At 32.1% G+C, this 25,322-nt stretch overlaps 1 protein-coding gene across 2 annotated transcripts; it reads right to left on the minus strand.

Moving 5' to 3' along the window:
• Positions 1 to 2,148: 2,148 nt before the first annotated feature.
• On the minus strand, positions 2,149 to 16,098 carry LOC123717173 (putative inorganic phosphate cotransporter). 2 transcript variants are annotated; one of them, XM_045673042.1, is made up of 10 exons: positions 15,948 to 16,098; positions 14,869 to 15,019; positions 12,909 to 13,105; positions 11,161 to 11,397; positions 10,046 to 10,255; positions 9,110 to 9,277; positions 6,688 to 6,904; positions 5,570 to 5,691; positions 5,112 to 5,228; positions 2,149 to 3,663 (listed from the first exon to the last, which is right to left on the minus strand). In XM_045673042.1, the coding sequence occupies exons 2-10, from the start codon at positions 14,978 to 14,980 to the stop codon at positions 3,436 to 3,438; spliced, it is 1,608 nt and encodes a 535-aa protein (XP_045528998.1). In that variant the 5' UTR covers positions 14,981 to 15,019; positions 15,948 to 16,098; the 3' UTR covers positions 2,149 to 3,435. The 2 variants fall into 2 exon arrangements, with proteins under 2 accessions (XP_045528998.1, XP_045528999.1); XM_045673043.1 differs by lacking the exon at positions 15,948 to 16,098 and adding an exon at positions 15,605 to 15,813.
• Between the last annotated feature and the right edge of the window lie 9,224 nt (positions 16,099 to 25,322).

Genomic DNA, 25,322 nt, shown 5'->3' on the forward strand with positions numbered 1-25,322 from the left:
CTACTTAACCTCGAAGATGAAGTACTAAAAACTATTCTGAAACATTGATTATATCCAAATCCAAAAACTGCTTGTATTACCGATTATTTAGTGTGCGTACACGCATGCGTGATTTTGAAAGTGGCGTTACTTTCAGCTTTCTATTAGATGCAATATTATATATGCAATGAAACACGTTTTTATGAGTGTTCAATCCAATTCAGGAATGGAGCTTTGTTAAATGTGAAAATCGTACATCCCGATGTGGCAGCCATTTTTTCCGAAAAAAAGCTAGACTTCTATATCTTTACTGGTCGTGGCCTGAAATCTATTTCATTCTGACTTGACTGCATAAAAGTTAGTTACATCAGCCATCTGTAGTAATAATAAAATAATCGATTTTATGTGAATTCCTCCTTGAGTGAACCAGATGGGTCTACTAACTCTTCAGGTAAAGGCTCCATATCAGTATACTGTAATTCCGACAGGTGTCTAAGGGCATCTGACTCCTTGTATTCATGAGGAAATAGAAGCGAAAGGTCTTCTTGCGAACTGCGAGTGTTTCACTGCTGAAGATTGACAGAGAAATGAATATATAATACTTCATTATATAAAGCATGGCTTTATGCTGGCCTTGTGCCTTTAGCGGTTGAATCTCATTTCTGAGGTTGTAGGTTAAAACCCCATTGCATATGCCCCAGTGCATTTAATTAATAGTCGCTCGTACGATTAAAGACATCGTAAGGAATTAAGCAGACTCGAGAAATTAAACGGCGTATGTCAGATATATAAAACTGATCTCTGACTTGCCCATTAGAAAAGACAAATGAATCATGTTTAAATAACTTTATTTCTCATTGCAAATTAGTATTTTCTTTACATGAGAAACTTAATATATACGAACGAGAAACACGTTGCCATTATCCGCCGTTGGTTAAATAAATGAAGACTCTCATACTTAATAGAATTCTTCAAATAATTTGTACGCAGCTTCGGCAAGATAAGCAAACTCGCTCAACGAATATTGCGTGTAGTGGTGTGTTTGATTTTTAAAATTATAATCTTCTATGGATATTTTTTTAAAATTAAGATACAGCTGCTATAAACATAACTACGATTCTATAGTGCTTTAATTTATTTATTTTGTAGTGTTTGTACGTCAGAAATTTTGTTTTCACATGTCCCATATTTCAATTAGATATATGAAATGTGGCTTGACTAAACAATAAAACGACGTACATATTGCGTAATGCATTTTGATATTGACCAAAATCTTCCTATAAGTGATTTTAGTTTGGTAATTATGTGTGGTATATCATAGTTCCACTTTAAATATGCGTCCTAATATCCAATATTTCTCCCATTTTCTATTAGTGAATTCAATGTCTTGATCTTTAAGCGGTTGAGTTTATTGTTGTTTATTACATACGATGTTTTTTTTAAATATTAATTGTTAGCAGATTTTGATAAAACCAAGTAAATAGAGCATTTATGTCATGAACATTTTAACCAAAAGTAAAATAAGCAGGTGTCATCAGCGTAGAGAGTGATTCCACCGTATAAACCTAGTGCGTGAATTGTGTTAGTATAGATAAAAAATAATAATCCTTGTGGGACGCTGCATGTTACTGGTAGTTCTGAGCATTACCTAATTTAACTATCTGGGATCTGTTTGATAAATACAATTTGAATAAATGTACTTTTATTCCTATGCATTCTAATTTTTTAAGGAACAAGTTGTGTTACGGTCTCCAACGCTTTTTTTAGTCAATAATTACACCCCCGCCATATTTTAGAGATATTATTACACTAACGAGATCGACTGTAGCAGATAAAGTGCTGCTTTTCGATCTAAAACCATATTGACGCCTAAAAATTAAATTGTTAGTTTGTAAATAAGTATCAAGTCGTGAATAAATATTATTTTATATTGAAGGTAGAATGGATTGGCCTGTAATTGCCGGGTTGGTTTTAGGGCCTACTTTATAGATAGGAGTAACTTTAGATTACGAAACAGATACCGAAATTTGAGGCCAAGACGCCACGACGACGTCTTTTCTTTTACGGAAAACTACAAATGATCCAAGAAATAATCTCGGTATTAAAGTTTTAGAAGCATGTATGTGGATGTTTATTGATCACGACGGGGAATAAATGAAATTATACATAACCAATTTATAATTTAATGAGTATTAAATACATGCAAACAATTATACAGTGTACATATACAAACAAAACGATGTTATACAAAATTCTAAAACTGACTAGGTGGGCTGATAGGTATTTTATACAATATTGTTTCACAACTTAAGTATAGTTGTGTAACATGAAATTGCGAAATAGAAACTTAAATGATTTCTTTAAATCACAGACACATAGAACGAAAACATTATTACAGTGTGGAGTATAAAACTTAATGTAAATAAAACTTTTACTGAATGCGAATATATTACATTTTATTTACGTTACTCCATATAAAATAGTTATTAAACTCTCATTAATTCGTTTAAGCAAATTTATTTTAATAATTAACAATTTATTAATTAAATCTTATCTACATCATAACAACAAAAATGGGTAACACAATTGATGATATTTAAACAAAATTGCCTGATTACAATATTCATATAACTAAGTTTAAAAGCCCAGTATACGCAAATGTTATTTCTAAATGAGAAATTGACTTATAAGTTATAGAAAATATACTTCGTCACGATAGATCGAATACTAAATTACCTCAAATCACTTTAATACGAGAATGAAACTTCACCTAAGCTACGTTGTTCACATTATGTAAAAATAGATCAGTTGAAACAGAGTGATTTAGTTTAATAAGCTAGGGTATGGTATGTAGCTTTTATTCATAAGCGGCATTGCGGTAACCCATGGCTTGTAACAAAAATCATCATTTTTGTTACGATTTTCAGTGCAACAAATGTAGCGAAATTTCGAAAAAAAACTTTTTAACAGTGGTAACCCTTATTTATTTTACTAAATCAGTACATACTTTAACCGATCTCTCTGTTTTCTACTTAGCGTGAACAACATATGACAAAAAAGGTAGGGAAGAACTTTAGATAAAACAATATAACTATTCTGGTTTAGATTAAAAGGTTGAGGTGTTATATTAAATTGAAAGGTATTTCGGAAGTTTATCCTAAAAACATTTCCAAATATCTTATTCATTAGACTAAATATTATTGTTAATTAAGGCACTGATCAACATCTTCAGCGTTGACACACTGTCAGAGGTGAATAAGTACTTTAGTTAAAACAGTTTCATAAGGTTTATTTTAACGGTTACTCTGTGCTTCTAATTACAAACTATAATATGGCAAACAAAAATGGCTTCAATAATTTATATTATAACTGATATTCATGCGTATTTTACAAACTGGGCTGCTAATATCAAACAAAATCTCACTCAATATTGGACGCAGGACTTAAAAACTTTTCCTAATCATCGTCAGTGTCTTTTCTGCTCGATAGCTTAACTGCTTCTGGTTGTTCAATGATGTCATCTCGTAAAAGTGAACCATGCTTCCAGTCTGCTGGGTAGCCAAACTTTCTGACGTCATCCCACCATTGTTGCTCTCCATCGGCCCATATACAGTAAACTACGTTCGTACCAACTAACACTGTGAAACATACCCAGAATGCTGTCCGCCATTGCACGAGTGTTGACTGAAAATAACGTCATTAATAACGATTAATATTACATTTATAAAAGATAATCTAGGGGTTATGAAAGTCGAACACGGGAATACAACTATAGATTATTTCCATTGGTTCATCCATTATATCACAAAATGTTACATTGTATACTTTATACAATGAAACAATCTAATAGTGGTCTTAGAATAAGTAAATATTAAATAAAAATAGAAGCAGTGTTGGCCTAGTGGCTTCAGCGTGTCGCTTCATTTCTGAGGTCGTAGGTTCGATCTCCCCGTTGTGCACCAATTGACTATTTTCTATGTGCACATTTAACATTAGTTCGATCGGTAAAGGAAAACATTGTCAGGAAACCGGCTTGCCTTAGACACAAAAAGTCGACGGCGTGTGTCAGGGACAAAAGGCTGATCACCTACTTGCCTATTCGATTAACAAATGATCATGAAACAGATACAGAAATCTGAGGCCCAGACCTATAAAGGTTGTAGCGCTATTGATTTATTTTTCTGTTTATAAATAAAAATAGAAAAATATTAGATTTATGCCACAGCTATCAACCAAATTTTTACCAAATTCCTTGTTATGTTTTCTGATTAATTTTCGTTCGTTTTAGTTTACTTAGTTTTAACTTAAATTCTCAAGTTTAGAGCGTGGAAGGCAATGTGGAAATTCTAAAGACCATGTGAAAATTAATGAAGCTTTAACTGAGAATTAAATGCTAATGAACGAACGATAATGATACTGAATCGTCGATGTTTACATAGATGTAACATGGTTATTGTGAAATTCGGATTGAACACGTCAGAAGCACAAAATCCGATTATATCCGCAGTAAATTGGAAAATCTATCCGGACAGTTCAGTCACATTCGATTACTGTTCACTTTACAAAGCTTCGAAGCTCAATATCATCCGATATTGTTGCTTTGAGAAGTTGTGTCTTTGTTTGAAATTTTAATTTACTATTGCTACGAGATTTTCAATACGATCTTAATATACTTCAGTGTAAATGAAAAAGTATAACTTTTTGTATAACAAAAAGATTCCGTTTAATATAAGATCTCTAACGTGCTATTTGAAAGTAGTAAAGATACATTTCTTGTGTTCTAGCGGATACTAACGCGTATAACGGGTAATATATTCTCCTATAGCGAGTAAACTTACTTTGTATTCGCTCCACCATTGTAGGGTATTTCTATTTGAGAGTGCTTTTCACATGCGCATTATATAGTGTCAAAATCGACATTATATTACAGAAATGACGGGCCATATGCAAGATGAACCCTAAACGCATTTTCCTTTTTTTAATGTGAATTAGAAAATTTACGTCAATAGTCCCTTTGTCTATTATTATTAGCGTATTTTAAAACGGCTCTTTACTACATCATCCATTTACCTCACTTAAAATTATATTATATTATCGATACTATGTTATTAAAACTTTGCATAGAAACTTACGTCAGGCGTCAACAATCCTATGAGGTAGGGTGTTATGATTCCAGCGAATGTCGATGTCGTATTGACAAGAGATGTCAGTGAACCAGCATAATTTGGGGCCAAATCCAATGCGTTTACCTGAAAAATTATATTTTATTTAGATTTCGGTTATCAAATATAACAATAGATGGGTGTTTCTTTCAGTTTCGTTGATAAATTCCAAGGCTGTGCTAGGATACAACATTAGGTTCTAATGTAAGATATCAATATTTCCCTATTCATCGTAAACAAACCAAAAATTTAAAAAAAATATATATTTCTGTTTAAATGTTATTTTAACTTTTAGGTAAATTATTTATATCGTTTTTATAAAAAGACTTTCTTCATAATATTAAAAAAAAACTATTATATTAGGCACGACTCTCTCTGATCAGTTGTATCAAAAACTACAGCTTATTCTATAAATTATTGTAACATACCTTCATACCACTGTAGAAACCTCCCATCAGAGCCATAGACACAACAAAATATACCATAGCGGCAACTCTATCGCAGCCAGCGTAAGAGGCCATTATTATACAAATTGCAGGACCTGTAGCAGCTGATAGAAAATTAAGTTAAAGATGAGGAATCTTATCGAGACTTCAGCCCATTTATGTAGATGTTTTCTTAGTATATTAAAACTAAGAAAACATTTTTTAAACGGATTGAAGCTATGTATTATTTATTATTTCCTTATAATTGTTTACATAATTTTAAATTTAAATTTTTCGACATTTTGCGTGCTTTACAGTGTGCGTGGTCACGGTGACCAATAGTGGTCATAGTGAATCGCTTTTTTCTTAATGTGTAAAAGCCAAAACTATCCAAGACGGCAGCTAATCTTTATTGAAACTCCCCAATTAAAGTGTCTACCCACTACTGGTTCCATAAAGGTTAAGTATGATATGGTACATTGAGGTCCCCGTAACGCATAATTAAGATTTTACAGTCAACGAACAAGGCGCCTTGTCTATAACTATATTAGAATTCAATTAATCCTTATCCAGGATTTCAATGAGAGATCTCATCATCGGTGGTCGAACTTGTTTACTAATAGTTCAATGAGTAAAAATTGTGTGCTTTAAATATGTTTTGTATGTAGAGCAGTGTCGGCCTAGTGGCTTCAGCGTGCGACTCTCATCCCTGAGGTCGTAGGTTCGATCCCCGGCTGTGCACCAATGGATTTTATTTCTATGTACATTAGCTCGAACGGTGAAGGAAAACATCGTGAGGAAACCGGCTTGCCTCAGACCCAAAAAGTCGACGGCGTGTGTCAGGCACAGAAGGCTGATCACCTACTTGCCTATTCAATTCACAAACGATCATGAAACAGATACAGAAATCTGAGGCCCAGACCTAAAAGGTTGTAGCGCCATTGATTTATTTTATTTATAAATTTGTTTTGAGATAATTATTTACGGTATAAAGAACCTATAGAGAAATCACGACCTTATCTTCCATTAAATATTGTGTAAAATAAATTTACTTTACAAACTATATTCGTCTTTATACTTAAAATATTATACCAAATATTCCGGAATGGAATTTTAGTTACCAATAGTTGTGTGAATGATTCTCCCAGTCTTGATCGTATGCCAGCCTTTCTTGATACATATGTCGCAAACGAAACCAAATACAAAGGAACTTAGCCACATCGCAATATATGGTAATGCGGTTAGGACTCCAGTGGTTGCAATATTGAATTTGAGAACGTCGTGCGAGTACTTTGGTAGGTCTGTTACCATTGTGTAATAGCCCCAGTCGTGGCCGACCTGTCAAATAAATTATGATAACGGCTTGATTAATATTTTGTTTGAGTGTAGAAGATAAAAAAACAATTGACAGTTGCTGTTTCTTAGGATTGATTTCTATTCTTGTAAATATTTAACTGGCCTCATATGTTTTCAAATTAAGTATTAAGGACAGAGTAGTTTTATCATATTAAGATAAAATTATTCTAGAAATTAAAAAAAAATGTCAAGTCTCGAATTTAAACAGATTTTTAGCAAATCTATTAAGATTATTAGTTATATTTATCAAATTAAAAAATGTAATCGAAAGATTTAATTGTTTGATTACATATTTAAATAAAAAAAACCGTTTATTGTAGTAAAATGTATTCACGATAAATATAAGATATTAAATTATATTTTATTTGTACTCTTACCGTAGAGTATTCATAAGACGTAATTAAATATATTTAATGGTCAGTGCTTATTTCTATAATCCGAGACGAGTTTTATTTTATGATAGGGCATTAGTACCACGTGAACAACGTTTGGGTATATTTTGCAATATAGATAATTATACGATTGCGTTGCGCCCACTCAAGTTACAACCGGATTTCTTGAGTCATTAACCTAGTAAGGTTTTGTGAATAAAGCTGTATGTGCGTATTGTTTGTAGCTTTAAAATAACTATAACATTCAAGTTTATCCCTACCACTGTTTTGACTCGGGGCAGATTAGTTTTTCCAGTTAGCCTTCGTGCTTTGATGAAAATAATCCCAGAACTACATTATGCGATAATTACTATCGTAACTAAGACGAATTTGATAATTTTATTCAATTCAAGTCAAAGAGAAATTAGTTTATTATTAAATTAAAATAATAATTGAGACGTTGAGCGTTATTTAAATATAATTATTAAGTTTATTAATGATTTCAATTATTTTAGGAAAGCTTAAGGGTTTAGAGTACTGAACAACTCGTAGTAAATATATATTTATTTTTATGTCCATTTAAATACACTATCTACTGCAGAATACATAAAAGTACATGTACTTCGCTTACATTGTCATATGCCAAGGTTAGTTCACGGTCACTAAAGGCGTAAAGATTACGCAAGTATTAAAAATTTGAATATTTTTGTCTCAAGTCATAGACATTTATAGAGGTTATATTTTATCTGTTTCTATGTGACTTAGTTTAATACTTTTTTTATTGGGAAATGCGCGAGGTTAAGGCAAATAATGTTATAACTTTAAAAAACAAGTTTGTGACTTTTCCTTTAATTATATAAAATTATATTAGTACACAATTTAATAACCTTTTTAAAATAAATTATTTTACCTATTACTAAATTTATATCATGTTATAAACTCAAGAATATGACTATAGTTAGAGTTTATATCTTACAAAGTTACTGAGATTTCTAATATATCTTATAAGTATATGTATAACTAACTAACTTACTGTCACTTAAATGCGCCAGCAAATTAGTATAAGAACTTACATTATATGATTCAAATAAATTCTCTCTCGAAGGCATTCGACTACGAGACTGCTTACATAAATCGTGAGTATTACCATAAAACGAAACCAATAAAACAGCTTACGGCGCAGTTATTGCAATCTTCAGCTGTGTTATATTTGATATTAAATAGACAACTTTGCAGACAAACGCATGTTGTTAATAAATACATATCTGTATGAAATTGTGTGTTTAGGTCGATTAAAAATGAGTAATAAAAAACCTTCGATTAAAAATTAAACACGAAGTTAAAAACGGTGGGATCGAAGGCGTACAAACATAAAAGACGTTGTAACACATCCAAAAGAGTTTAAGTGGAATTGGGCCGGTCACATTTCCCGTACTCGTGATGGCAGATAGATAGATGGTCAAGTAGACCCTTACTTGGGATGGCACACTGGGAAGAAGAAAGAGAGGATGCCCACTAGAAACTTGGGACGATGGAATAAACGGTCAGAATTGGAAAATTGTCGCAAAGAAGTGTAAGACTTTCGAGGAGGCCTTCACTCCGACGGAGGTCGAGTACTAGTCTACAACTTTAATGACATGGACTTAATGTTGGTTAGTGTAGTTTCGTACTCGAATAAAGGCTATTTTTGTTTTGTATTTGATAACCTAAATTTTAATTATAAAAACTGGTACTGGCACATTCGTATCCCGTTAAATCAGATATAAAACGTCCCATATCCGAAAATCTTAACCTTAAAATTGTATTTTCTACTTACCGCAGCCCAAACAAGCGCCCACGCGGGTACTGATCGCAATATAGCCTTCCAGGGTACCGGGTCCTTTGCATTACTCGATTCAGCAGTAGTTACATTCTTATTTAAGTAATTTAATTCCTTCTTCGTGATGTAGGGATGCGAATTCGGCGTTGAATAGCATAAAAGACTCTGGAAAAATAAAGGTACATTTTCAATTCAATGTTAACCTATATGTTTCAAGAAAATTCTGCTACTTGTGAACATTTTGTGTGCTATTTTGGAAATATATATTCGAAACAATATTTGACATTAATCAACGCATATGTATAAATGAGAAAAAAAAGGACGTAAGCCATCAAGACTGCACTAATTCTGAGAAAATTATTTTTATTCGAACTCATTTACAAATCAATAGTTCAGAAGACAATTTATATTACTGTGCCGTACTTACAATCATTTAGTAGATGATTTTCAGTATGCCAATTAAGCTGAAGGTGTTTGATATAAAATAAACACAGTACATAGACAATTTATATACAAAGTAAATTGGCATGACAAAACACCAACAATGGTTATATAACGTAATTATCATACTACAGGTAATGGACATACATATAATATGTATTGATATTTGATAGTAAAACAAGTTTGTAGTAATTTCAAAAGAATTAAAGTTAAATTAAGATTTGATGGTAAATGACTAAAACTATAAATTCAATTGTTTATTCTGAATTTACACAAAAGAGTTTTTTAAATACTAGCTTTTATAAATAAAATATTATAGGATATGATGATCTCTGAGGATTACGCACATTATGTACTTTATGAGTTATAATAATATTAATAATAGCAATGCTTTTAAAAAAAGCTACCAAACACGATGTATCTGAGTTTACATTTAATAACACTTCTGCGGGTAGTACACAGTTATAATTAGATTTTAAATGTATAACTTACCCACAAAACGAACCAAAGTATACCAAAGCCTCCGAAGAAATAGAATACGTACGCCCAATCATTGCCATCGGCTAAAAGTATTCCAGACATGAATGAGCCGAATATATTCCCGATCTGGGCGCCTCCAAACACCAGGGCGCCTTGAAAACCTCTTTCATGGGGTGGTACCCATCGTGCCAGCATTATCATAAGGGCTGGCATTGTTGGACCCTGAAGAATAATATTTAAGTATGTCTGTTTATATCTAAGGTAATGTTTTTATACTAATTATATTTTATTAAATTTTATTTTATTTTTCGACTAAGTCACCAGTCCACAATGTTGCTTCCAATTCTTGGTTGGTCAAGCATTCGCAGGAATATCAATTTTATATTTTTTTAGGATTACGTCCGACACGATACAAACAAATGACTATTTTAACAAAAACAGATGAGAATTGATTGCATTTATTATTCTAACGTCTGGACTATATATATTTAGCATATATTTTTTCTTCTTTCCATAAACCCGAAAATTTAAATAACTACGTGGTAGTCGACTTATAGATTCGGAGAAAACAACGTTTCTTACGAACCTCTCCCTCAACGATGAGAGAAAAGTTGTAGAGCTTTATAATGCCTACAAAAAATACATCTACAACATATATCTTACTTTTATATCTATAACTACAACTTTTCAATCTAGAGTCTATGTTCAGTGTGTATATGCGCAATTAACTTAAAAAATACATTTTTACACGGAATTTATTGCAGGTTGCAGTATACAGGTCATGATTGTCCGTGCGTAGCCTTACAATACATCGCAGAAATTGCAAAAGAAGTTAAAGATCAATCAAGCAAGAAAACAATCAATCGCCACATACATTTCCATACCATTTATTAAATTAAAATTTAGAATTCCGTATGAATTATGTTAATATGATTTCAGAATACAATAATTGCCCTTTGACTAATATGGAGCTTAATTTATTCCCCACTGCATCTAACAAATTCCGATGACTGGTAGTTACGCCTTAGATACCCTATAATTATTTACGCCGACACACACGAACCAAGCTATTTGAATCATATACAAGTGAAGTCTCAGGCAATGTTAGTAACAGATTTTACACTCACCTCTCCCATACCCTGTAGAACTCTCAGTATAAACAACCATGTGGCACCCCCTGCCCGAATGACAATTGGGGTCAAGAATGTAAACAGTGCGGTACTTAGAAGGCCTACACCCAAAGTCCATTTCCCTCCGAACTTTTCAGCCAAATAACCGCCAGGCACTTGAGTGGCCGCGTATCCATAGTAAAAACCACTTAATATTAATCCTTGTGTCTTTTCGTCCCAGTCGAAGGTTGCGTACTGAAATGTGTAATTTTATGATAAACCCGTTGAAATTAGTGCATATTTGGTAAATAAACCAACAATTATTCCGCAGACACAAAAGTACGACGATATAAAGTTAACATTGTTAATGGTTTTGTACGATAATGACTTGAAAAGGTATGATATGAACCAATATGAAAATTGTGTTAATGCATGGATAAAATTTTATTTCATACATTTTACATGGACAAGGTCTACTTCCCCATCCTTCTCAGATATAGTTCTTATTTAAATTTATTATATTTTGCATACAGTATTCTATGCATATACAAAGAAAATCAAATTAGTGAATGGCGGCCTGGCCAATACAATATTGAGTAACAAGTCAGCCACAGCCGTGCATACCATGTGAAAATAAAAACATGTTCTTTTTTTAAATAAAGTAAATAAATGTTATAAAAATAAATAAATAAAATGCCATGTTTATAAAAATATTCGTGTGAAAATCTCATATATACGATATTTTTGTTCTTGTATCACAGTTTTTTATTAATATTATTCTTTCATTAGGATATTAAGAAATTATACATAACGACTATAGTTATTGGTACATTGTACCCAAACTCGTTATTAAATATAAATAAAAATTTGACTTTGGCTGTTCGAACTGACGCGAATTCAGTATCCAAAATCAAAGTCAAAAATCATTTATTTATATAGGTACACTTATGAACGTCAGTAAAAAAGAAATATACATTAAATGCTTCTAATTAATCCACACTTTGGTACCAAATTAAATAGTACTTTTCTCTGTACGTCTAATATTGAGTGAGAGCAGCCTTTATTTGCATTGTCACAGCTGATCATACATGACTGAGTTAACAATAATCGACAAAACTTTTAATCGTATTTAAAACAATTTAGTATTTAATTTTCAACCCAGCCTATCCATCATATTCTTCCCCGGTTTTCCGATATTGAATAGCAGTTTCCTACCTCCAATACCGGAAAAAACAATTATGAATCTAAGCTGCCTTTTATATGGGCTGAATATATATGGAAAACAGATATATACCAAATACATATGGTATTATATACCTTATGTTTGATTTGATAATCGTTTCATGATTTTTTTTATGATTCCATGTTTTTGGTTTATCTATTATTTATAATTATTTACACACAACCAATAAAGGTACAGCTATCTAAACAAGCGACTTAGTGAGACTTAGCGATGTTTTGGTGATACAAAAACAGTATTTTATTGTAGTAAGTAGTATTAAGTGGAGAAACAAATAAATCCAATGTAAGCGCACCACCTCTTCCGGGCAACGCGCTAAAAAGCTAGATGTAACACAGATAATTGAAAAAACACATGTGAAGTATATTTAATAATCCTTATTATACAAATATTATAAACCAATTCGTGGACTAAAATCACAAGGTAAAATGATAAAAATGTGCTTTTAAATATTAAACCAAAGACATTCTAATAAATTATTATGATTACCTATTAAAAATAGCCAAATATATTTTTATATACTTACTGGTTTAAGAATAGCAGTTGCATTTCCAACGATTTCGTCGTTGGGACAGGCGTCGGGATCGAAATGGTCTGTACTGGACTTTGTGCGATTTACCATTTGTGTTATAGCTAAGTTCAAGCATACACGCATAGTGTACGCATTGCAGACGCCCAACAAACCCATAACACCCAAAATGTACCGTTGTGGTATGTAGCAGCCTAAAATAATAATTATTTTTGGAATATTTATTTTTAGAGCTGGCCAATTTCTTTTCTAACGTAAGTATTATAATACGTCGCTATATGAGATCTTAAAATTTTGTAAACGAGAATATTCTTGTTTAGTTTTAATTGTTGGTGTTTAACTGCTAATAAGGCGTTTATATTGTATTGGCTGTATTAAATACTTTTGCGCTTGCGCGGATTTTTTTAAATATGACTCTTATAATCTGGGATTTTTTAATGGGATATTGCACTTTGAATCAAGTTATAACCGCCACCCATGGACACAATGCCGGGGTTTAGCGGGAATAGTGCCCATTTTTCAGGGAATGGAACGTTTCTTTAAAGCCTCTAAATCGTATCGGTTTGGAACCTTTTACTGGCAGCTACTTCCACAAAGAGGTGATGCGCGGCAGAAAGTGCTTTTAAAAGAGCTGTGTTGTGGAGCGCCAGGCGTTGATGTGGCCAAGATGGTATTAACAAAACATATAATTAACATGTATAGTTTTTGGTGTTCCACAACATTATCATAATTTTTACGTGCGTCTATAACGAAAATATATTACAATTATTGTATTTTCAAGGGAAATCTGACATACATATTTTTGTAATTGTTTTCTTAATAGTGAAGAGTTTATTTAATTAATTAGTTATGCTAATTCCAGGAACTAATGTTTCGAAATCAGGCAGGTGGAATTGACACAGGTAAAGTCGCAAGCACAGCGACTAGACATATCGAATTAGTGCTAGCCTAGTTATGGCTGATAATATTTTATTATAGTCAAATTGATAATCATTTTATAACTTTATTGACGCATTTTTTTGATTGTAAATATTTGATACAATTGAATATAAAATTTAGTGCTGATTAACATTGTCATGCAAAATTGTTGATTACATAAATATTTAACAACAATTGTATGCGTATTTTTGGGGTTTTATATCTGTCGGTTTAACACATTAATCGTAATAATAATAACGTATTAAAAAATTACCATTATGCCATTATTTGTTTTATTTTATCTAGTTGCCCTGAATCGTTTTTAATGAAATAATTATTAGCACTTTACAGTTCTTTGAACATATCACGAGAATGATACTTTTTGTTAACAAATATTTTAAAAAAAATTGTGTGGATGTTTATGTGGATTCTTATACAGTGACAGAATGCTTAACACCCATACTGCATTGGTGTAAAGTATTCTGAACCCTCGGATATGCGTTCGAACTTCGGACGTGCGACCAATGGATTAGTACGTATGCTCGACGAATCTACAATAAGATCTTCTGAATCTGATAACTTCTTAATAAATCCTGTAAATATCTAACAACACAACAAAGATTTCGCTATACAAATTTGAGCATTAAATGCTCTGTAATCTTGCAAATGGTCAATTCTATTATATTTTGAATACCTTAAAAAATTCGTAGTTCTGTAACACAAGTAAGTTCTTTATTTAAATATTTTATATGTGTAAGAGATTACAATCTACTACAAAGAAAGAAAACCTGACCTAACACTAAAGAAGAGGCTTTCAAGTGTTGAAGAAAACTTTTGTTACTGCCTTGATAATTGAACATACAATGTATGAAAGCTGTATTTTTCTCCTTTGTTTAAGTACAATTTTTAGGTGCTATTCCGTTATATTTAATTCTGGTTCAGTAAGATATTCTTTAATTCCCGAATGCTTTAAATTAAAAGACTGAACGAAGTATAATTTACGTCTTTAATGCTATACTACTTTTTATGCAATACTTACATGAACGTAAGGTTTTCGTGAGTGCATTGTCTTTTCTTCTCTGTGGTGTTTGTGTTTTTTGTCCCAGAAGATTACGCGCCTGCGTTTGATTCACTCCATTTTCCTCTTCCATTTTTATCGCTTTCGCGTATCACTTTTCACTCTGAAATATCTAGTGAAATGTGGTTGAGTTGAAGTACCATTCTATCATAGATAATATTATCACCACCACCATATTATTGCCATTTTATTATAGATATATTAATCTAATATTAATTTATATTATATTTTTTTCTGATTGCAAGATTTTTGAAACTGTAGAAGAATATATATCTTGTATCGAATACGATTCATACTTTGGATATAGTAAAAGTACTTAGCGATTTAATATGTGTTACTGAACGTTTATAATTAAAATTTTAAATAATTTCGAAATGTCATCCATATGTATAAATGGAACATTTTCCGAGTTAGTATATCATATAAATTTAAGGTCATATAAAACAGTTGTTTATGAAACAAGATAAAACAAATGTACGTGTTTTAGATAATGAATTAACCGTACAATGATTTATTACTGCTTGATTTTACGGCTTCAAGGTTGAATTTTATAGTCTTTGTTAGAATATTTGAATTCAAATTGTGTTTTTGAATATTTATATATGTTAGTTTTTGCTTATAATTGTAAGAAGCTTTACTTCGCCGTTATTATTTTTTAGAAATAATTAGCTTCTATAAGAATACTTGAAGTTTGTACTTTGTCTTCTAAGCTCACTCTCTCTACCATTCAGTTGACTGAAGGTACCACTTTATTTGCAAATAAACAATTCATTACTATTATGTTAAACACTTTTGCACACGCCCTAAGCCAATTGAACACAGTTTTTTTTCTCTATGGGTTTTAGAGAAATTATCGGTTTATTCTTGCCGTATTTAATAATTATTATTAAAAAATATTGTTACGAACAACATTTCTTTGAATTATCACAAAATAACACTGCTTACAGTCTCTCTCTATTTTATCAAACCTATCAAACCTCTCAATTTGACACAAATTTAACACAAGTATTTAACAAAATAAAAATTATAAATAACACTACCTATTTTCAAAGCACGATCACAAACTTATTCGCACGATAATACAATGTAACATACGCCTGCCTCGCATGGGCATATGGCAAATATTGTCTGTTGGTCCTAGGCCCACGCTTAGCTAGGTAGGCGGCCTTGAAACGACTCTTCAACTACCAGTAAGCGAAAAGCGTATACCGCTATCTCGTAAACAAACGTAATTGATTAGAATCGCTATGCCGATTAAAATGCGTGGAGTCAATGAATGCGCTTCATAGATTGAATGATAATGCTTGTAACTCCGTCTGAGTAGTTATGGAGGTTTCATTTTTAACTTATAATTAGACAGCGTAGTATCTTTTATAAACGAGTCAGTATCTTACTATTTAAGAGTTTAATTTATAAGATCGTTTTAATTATCGACCCAAAATATACATGAAAGGGGACGTTTATAAACTTAAATAAACTTTGCGTCTCTCAATTTTGTCGTATTTATCTTAGTAAGTTTCAACATTGCATAAACCATTTTTTATCTTCTTTTTTTAAATATGCTTAATTACTTTCATATTTTAATCTACTTCACTTGTATATAGCATGTTAGCTAGTCTTAGCTATTGAGGTATACTTTAGCTCTTCTTCTTGTTAATGAAATCCTAGCAGACAATCTTTAATGAGCACTTAATCTTAATCCCGACTTGTCCATGCATATAAAAAATAAACTGGCACGTTACAACACATAACAGTCAACAAGACTCGAAGTACTAAATTGTAGACTTGTTTAAAAGCCTTGTATTTTTGTAACTAACTTAATTAGGGGTGAACAACCTCATTATTTTATTGTCTAAGACTAAATATTTAATGGTCTCCAAATTGTATGCAAATAAAACAACTTAAACGGGTTTATAGTGGCAACTTTTACAATATGAACCTCTAAGTATCCATATCAAGCACCGATATTTATGAACTAACATTTTAATTAGTATTCCTATTTTTATATTTTATATTATTGTAATTTACAAATGTTTGGTTTATGAAGCTTTATATAGAATCTGAAATAAATAAAAGGAAAATATGAAAGACATGGGGTATATATGCTGATTCTCATAATGATACTTCGTAACTCCCATTAGCGGTAGTGATCGCCATCTCGACTTCAATGGTGAGTTTGCAACATCTGCTCTACGAGTATTGAGAGAACTTAATAGACGTTGTATAAAACACGTAGACATCGTCAATAAGTTACAAAGTACCGGCATTTGGCTCGGCTCTATTTCGTTTTGGTACATGTTAGAAAAGGTAAGGAATAGTATATACTAGCGGACCCGACAGACGTTGTCCTGTCTTAACTATGAACATTAATTGGCATAATAACTAAAAAAATATACTGTAATTATTTTATATGTATTTTATCAATATAGTAATTCCGACCGAATAATTTTATATAAACGATATTAATTTTTTTACATCCTCTTTAACGATATTTTCAGTACGCATTCTTTCAATGTTATGTCAAACGCCATAACGAAAAATGTTTGAATTATAAGGCGCTATGCACTGATAAAAAAATTGCTTATATAGATACATAGATTATAAACTGTAGAAGAATATTTTCAAGAGCGAAATAATTAACATTTTAAATTAAAATTTAAAGCAATAAAGATATGACGTCGAACATTATCGGCCTTTTTAAAACGTGGATCATATGTCTGTTACCATGGTAACGTTATTCTTATATAAAATAATAGTCATTGGAAACAAAAACCTCCCAAACTGAAATATTATTTCACCGGGAATACAAATAAAGGTCTCATATGCGTTAATCACCAAGCTAATCACGGCGGTATTTTGATTCAAACAAATTCTGAGAACAGTCTAAGCAAGTTATCAAAGCAGATGTTAAAGTTCAGATAGCGTTGCAACAAAATTGATAGCCACTTAAACCGTTGTCAATTAAGTTAAATATACTTTGATAACATAAATCTTTGTCAGCAGCTGTTACATGTACTGGTTTGAGGAACCAGTTAGTATAGTTATAGCAGTATAGTTTTGTAAATATAATTGAGTAGAAAACATCCAAATACATTTTTTAATTAATTCTTTAGGTAGCTCATATCTGAGCGTGGCGGTCATCAAGAAAACATCTGGAGCGGACGATGTGTTCACCGGTTTCTATCTAGCGTCTCTAGCACGACCATTCGGTACGGTCAAAATAGAAGCCTCCTATGAACGCAAGGAGCTACACTCGCCAAACAAAACAGCCTGAGCTGAACTTAGAGGTCCTTCAAGCCAACAGCGCGATTCTATTAAAAGAAAGTAGGTTTCAAGGTCCACAAGTTCACTCTCTATTTAAAAATCCGTCAATAATTGAACTCATTATATGCCTAATATAACATAGAATATTGATATATTCTAAACAATTATCTAAAAATTAGGTTAAGCGAGTGCTTAATATTGTATCATTTTCTTTTTTTATTCATTACAATAATTTAGTGGTGCGAGAACTCAGTTTTGGCGTCATAAATCCTCTGTTTATTTATTTAAAAAGTAAAACAACTTGTAAGGTACAAGAAAATATTACATCACAAACAAACAGTGAAAAACTAAATCTATATAGAAACTTAAATGTTTAAAAAATGTCCTGTTTTTGGATGTTTTACTTCGATGTTTAAAAGAAGACTGTTCAGATATTATTTGGAATTATTATATGAATATAAATAGAGGCATATTTTTATAATAATACAAAGATTACAATACAATTTATATAATAATACAAACTATACAATTAAAATTATTAACCTTCATAAAAAAATGCACTAACTATAAATATAAAACAATCTATATATATCAAAGAAAGTCGTGTTAGTTACACTATTTTAACTCAAGAATGGCCAAACCGAAGTATAATTTAATTAAAGACAGACATATAATTTTTATCCTATTTACGTGGGACGTGAGATAAAATGTGGTACAACCAAAACGCAACAAACACAAAAACGAAAAATGTATCAGTCAAAACATCAGTTTAGCCATTCAAAATTCTATAAGCAACTGACAGCTAAACGTAATGTAAAGTATGATTCAAAATTTGACAATTAGAATATTTTAAGTTGATCGGTTGATGTGTTTATTCCGGGTTTCTATTAGCATATCGTGAATATCATCAACAATGCCTCGACCGAGATAATCCAAAATTTCCCGTCAAAGCCGTAATCCAATAAATAGGCAGACCGATTTTGATGAGTGTTTAACTCATCAAAATCGGTCGACTCCAGAATATTTCAGATTAGTCGGTTCCATTAGTTTCTGGCTTTCATATATAATTCATCAAAAGCAATATAGTACCTAAAACGTACCGTATTTGTTTAATGGAAATGTAAAATTGTTTTGTCTTGAAATAAATTATACAGTGAATACAAAATGTGTTATCATGACCTATGTACAGACCTTGAAATATTTATCGTATACCAAATTATCTGTCACATCTGGCGGAGCTGGAAAGATTGAGTAATTCCAACTGAGTGTGTAACAATTCTAGTTAAATAATAATTAAATTACAATAATATATTTAAAAATAATATTACAGCAAGGATTAATACGTAATGACGCGATACGTTTAAGTATTTCCTAACCAATTGTACTAAGGGTTCTTCAAGATATACCATTTCCTAATGGGCCGGCAACGCACTTGCGAGCCTTCTGGCAGTGTGTTTATGGGCGGCGGGCGGTATCACTTGCCAACAGATGAGCTCACTGCCCGTTTGCCTCCTGTACTATAAGAAAACTTTGCATAAATTCAATAATTAGCTCACTTACAGACGATCTAACAAAATAACAAATAAGAGTATATGACTGGAAATTCTATAAATAAAGGACTATAATTCATGATATTTTTTAAGGAATGCTGAATATAAGTAAATCCCATTACTCTTACACTCTCGAGACCCGCATAGACATGTCAATAAATTGCGTTGGAATTTCAGGGACTTCGCTTTTGGTAGAGCGTGGCTATAGCTTTGTCTAATTAGCAACAAATAGCGTGTATCAACCAGATTTTTTAATTCCAGGCAAAACATACTTCAGGTCATACACAGACTGTGACCTTGAATCATTAATGAAACAGAAGCAAAGACTTGTCTTGTGCCAGTTACGTCTTCATATACGTAATTATTAAAAAGTTTACCTAAACAATATATAATATAAGGATCCGATAATAAGATAAGGTCGTTTTTGAAATAATATATAGCGATAACACTAGCGTCATGAAAATCCTCGTTCAAAACCTCGTTCACCCAAAATTGTCAAAGCTCTGACGTATTGCTCCCCCCACTAGACTACATGATTATTTTTGCAATGAGTAAAATTAAAAAAATATGAGGCTGCCCGGATATTTACTTATACGATAAGGCCTGAGGCCCCGTACCGTTGTTTGTATGTATTAACTAAATATTTTCTCAAAGTATAGCCTTGTTCAACAAAATGATTTATTATCTATGTATTTGTTTCAAACGAAACCGGGTCAAATAAGCGATAACAAAAATGGGTATTTTCATGGAAGTTTCGATGTTCTTGTTTATTTCGCAGAACACTTCTATTTATGAAGTTACAAGATTGATAGTTATGTTTTAATTAAGTTAAGTTAAAGTTAAAAAAACTAAGTTATGTTATGTTATAATAATTCGTTCTTAGAAGTTTGTCCAAATATAAAGAATAGCAGATAGTTTCCAGTTCTTATTTCATCGCCCTTGACTAGAGATCTGCTAACTGGTAGGCTGAGGTTCCGGAACGATGCCGGCTCGTCTGTATCCGCAGAACATCAACATCACCGATGGTCGCAAAACGACTGTATACAGTCCAAAATGGCACTGCCAGCAGGATAAGTGATAAAGTGTCTTCTAAGCCCAACAGAACTAATCTCTAATAAATGATATTTTTATTTTAAATAAGTGCTCGTAAATTTGTAACCGAGATTCTAGTCATCTTTAATTAAATGGTGGTGATGAGCTGGTAAATTGGAACAATTGTATCAGCCTGGACGACATAGTGATTGAAAAATCCATAATAAAGCTAGCCTTTTGCCTTTTAAAATCGCAATCAAATATTTATAAAGATAAGTTTCGGTTCGAAACTCCGCCAGATTTTATGTGGCGGGAGAAAGTTTGCGCATGTACTTTAAATACTGCTTCAGTACTTTTCTACCTCAGCGTTTCTTAAGGCGCTGGTACACAGCTGCAGAAATATGCATGCCAATTGTTAGTAGGCATTCAAAGCGAGTATTCTGGCGGTGAGTCTTCATGGGCGGCATCAGCAGAGCCTCCCTCCCGTTTGCCCTCTGTTCTATAAAAAAACCCAGAGTGACGTAATACAGACTTTAGAGCAATGAAACCCTAATTAATGCTTTTAGTAAGTGAATCAATGAATGCATGTTTTAATAACATTACGTCCTGTGTCCGAAGGTCGTGTCCATCGTGGCTATTTAGAGGAATTAGAGCATGCGACAAAAATGTGTAATTAGGTACTTCATTAATATAAGTGGTCGTTTTGACACTTCCTCATTAATTTGACAATACACTTATTAATATAACCTTTATGCAATTAACAATAAGTTTTCAGTACTTTATGTAATTATATTTTAGTTCAACGATTTTGTTTTATTTCGTTTAAATGGAGTTGAAAGAAAATATTTTGTTAACCGGATTAAAGCTATTTGTATTATTATAAACTTATGATTATTTTACATAATATTAAATTTAAATTTTTCCGACGTTTCGCATGCTTTACAGCATACGTGGTCACGGTGACTGAAGGCAAAGGTTGTGTCATCTGTATTTATTTCCCCGGGATTGGTATCGACTAAAAGATGACGGGTTTTTGGAGAAATGACTCACAGTGTCCTCTATTTTCGCGGATTGTTTGTCTTGGGTTTTTAATTTGGATATTATTGGGTCCCAGGTGTTTGATAATTTTAGGCCGTCTTCTCTATTGAAGTTAAATTGAGTTTTTAGGCGTCTTTTTGTAATGGACCTTGCAAGAACAAATAATTAAATAAGTATTTTATTTATTATATTATATCATAGTATTTTTTGTACCAATTGATGGCAGTTGTTTCTTTTCCTTAAAATTTCGGATCAAATGAGTTGCGGAGAGTTTCTACCAGCTCTTATTGCCAGCTGTAGCGCTATGGATTTGGGAAGTAGTAGTAAATGTTATGGAACGTCATTGCTTTTAGATGTTGACTTTCATAAGTTATGTTTTTAATATGAATAAATGAATTATATTAGTTTAATTCAAAGACATATATTGTTGTCCCTTTCAATTGTTTGGACTCAATACCTTTGTCACTGCGTTTTAACTTTTAATGCAAGTTTTACCAAAACTATATGGAACTAGGTGACCGCAGAGGAATTTCTGATCTAATATAACCAAAGGTCTTGCATGGTTTGAGCAGTGGCTTGAGCGTGCAACACTCGTCCCTGGTTTGATCTTAATTGTACACCAATGGACTTGGCGGTCTATTTAACACTCAGTAAAAAAACACAATCGTAATGAAAACGGCCGACTCGAAAAGTAACGGCGTATGTCAGAGACAGAATCTACCTACTTGCTTATTGCAAAAAAACAAATGATCACAAAACAGATTCAGACATTCGAGAAGCAAGGGTTATAGTTATAGTGTTTTTTTTTTCAATAGACACAAGTCTTTTGGCACCGAGCCATTTCGGTTATCCCACAGGTGAACTATATATCAAGACAACATGGTCCACGTTAGCACGCTGTTTTGAAAACACCAGATAACCATCTCGTTGGCGATCATTTATATATTTATGATTACTTATATAATGTGTGTTGACAATTATTTACATGATTTATTCAATGACAGTAAACGAGGTTAAACATTCACCTTTATGCATAATGTTTGTATCGTTTATTGTTATGGTATTGTAATTACCTACTGATTTTCGATCAATATTTAAAATAATTTATCCAAAAATTACACGGTGGACATTGGGACTACTCCCTGGAGACGTTTCGCCGAATCGCTCAAGAACCCTTGCTGTGTTGAGCATTTGCTATTATTGTCTTTATTGATACATAATTATGTATAGTGTATATTTGCTGATGCTTGGTTGACCCATGCAACTTCTTCAATACAAAGAGTCCCCTCGTGAGTTGTGTTTAGCGACATTGCGGGTTACTCGATAGTGAGGAATTTGCATGGATCTGGTTATCGCTGGGCTTTCTTAAATTCTCACGTATTTTCACACATGTATATCCTTTCTATAAGATATTTTCATAATATTAAGAGCAATCGTCCTCCTAGTAATAACATGTGTGATGTTTGAGACCAAAACTAAAATATTACTCGCTGCAAATAACAAATAATAACAAAACTGCCATGCCATGAAAGATTTACGTGTATCAAGGCCTTTATTATTCTTACCAAAAAAACGTTAAATGAATTAATAGTGCCCCATTAAGAGATTACAAGGTTTCCTAGTAAATATTTTTAATAACAGTTTATTTGCCCTATCCTTAACTCTATAGTCTAGGGATTTAGTGAATGATAATGGGTCTAATGTAAATCTGATAACTGTCGAAGTCAGGGACACGGACAACATTTAAGTGCAGTAATTCATTTAAATAAATTATAGTGATTATACAGTATATAGTGCATAGTACTGGTAGTGGGGAAACCACTTTAATTTCTTAAATCTGTCGAGTGGTTGAATATACACTCTCGCGAGCCCTAACCTAACAAACTATATGGGGGTATTATACCACTGTATATTAGTTAAAAGCTGTGCATTTAATGCTATTCCACTATGTAACAGAACTATCTGCCCATCGAAGAAATGTTCCATTCAATATAACCTATGGTTAGGCTTTTAAGATTCAAGCATTGAGCTATACTAGTGGTTTGAACATCCGACTCTCATCCCTGGCGTTAGTCCCGGTTGTGCATGAACTTTACTATCATATTTATATCATGAAGAAACCGGCAAGCCTAACGTCGACAGCGTGTGTAAGTGACAGACGGCCTATCACCTACTTGCCTATTTGTGTGTGGTACTCTCCAATATACTTATTACGAAGCACCATTGCCTTGACACATACATTCCGCACCAATAGGCGCAGATCCAATCATCGGCTGACGCAGGTTACGCTTAATAAGCAATATTCAGCCAAATTTAGGTTAAATGTATGATTTTACGTCTATACCGTGTTGCAAGAATAATTTATAAGTGAATATCCGTCAAATTAAAAACACTATAAAAAGGATGAATATCAAGTAAATTATTATTTACATTTGATCTAAAATATGTAATAAATGTGGTACAAAACTGAGTTCTTAAATAAATATTAAATAAATCCACACTTATACAACCTACAATGACTCAGATAATCAATTGTGCTACCATAGTCAATTCTACAATGACTCAGATCTGCACTTGCAACCGCAATGCAATTAAATGGCGCTACAATTTTCCTTACAATTATTGTTTTCCACTTTTATAAGCGACTAAGAATTTACGACATATTTTTTAGTTTTGTAAGTATTCTTTATTATATTCTGTTTGTTTCATTTATATGGGAGGTCGGTGTCCTTTACATATACGTGCCTGCTGGTAACTGCTAATCAACGCCGGGAATTGTCCCAAGAGCACAGCTATTTAGATCGAGTAATTGAATATCATTATTTTTTATTTCTTATGCAAAGCTTTCTTAATATTGGCATACTAAAATTAAGTATATACCTAAACTTCATGTTCTAAATAAGAGGGTTTTGAAAATATAATATACTTAATGTAAGTGCATACACACGAGACCCGATTTAGCATCACTAACTTTGCCCTGCACAGTTTGCAAACGTCAACGACGAATAATCTTATATTCATGGACAATGTGTATAATAACTATTTACATTTTACATACTTGCTAAAAGGATCAGACTTACATAATAACGTGTTTGAATATAAATATCTGATTACGCAATAAGTGAGTTATATGTATGCAGAATTGAAGTGTATGGTTAGGTTTAAAAAGCTTAACAAAGGGAGTGTGTTTGTTAAAAGTACAGTTTGCACATAGTGTTTTACTGGGATATATATTTGCTTAAAAATAGATATATTATGCCCATATATTGATTGATTACTGCGATATAGAAACTGTGTTGCCATTAAATATGTGTTTGCATAAGACTTTTTAACAAAAAACTTATCGATTTGTAGTTAAAACTATAATTCAGATCCAAACACTGTTTTTTTGTGCTACCAAAGAAAACGAATTCATTTAAAAACTGCAAAAAACGAAAGTACTGAATTTATTTTGAAACGTTAATTATGTTGCCATTAATTATTGTATATAATGTTATATCATATGTGCGTTATATAATAATCATAATATGT

This window comes from Pieris brassicae, chromosome 12 (genome assembly GCF_905147105.1).
Source record: "Pieris brassicae chromosome 12, ilPieBrab1.1, whole genome shotgun sequence".
In the NCBI taxonomy this organism is placed as follows: Eukaryota; Metazoa; Arthropoda; class Insecta; order Lepidoptera; family Pieridae; genus Pieris; species Pieris brassicae.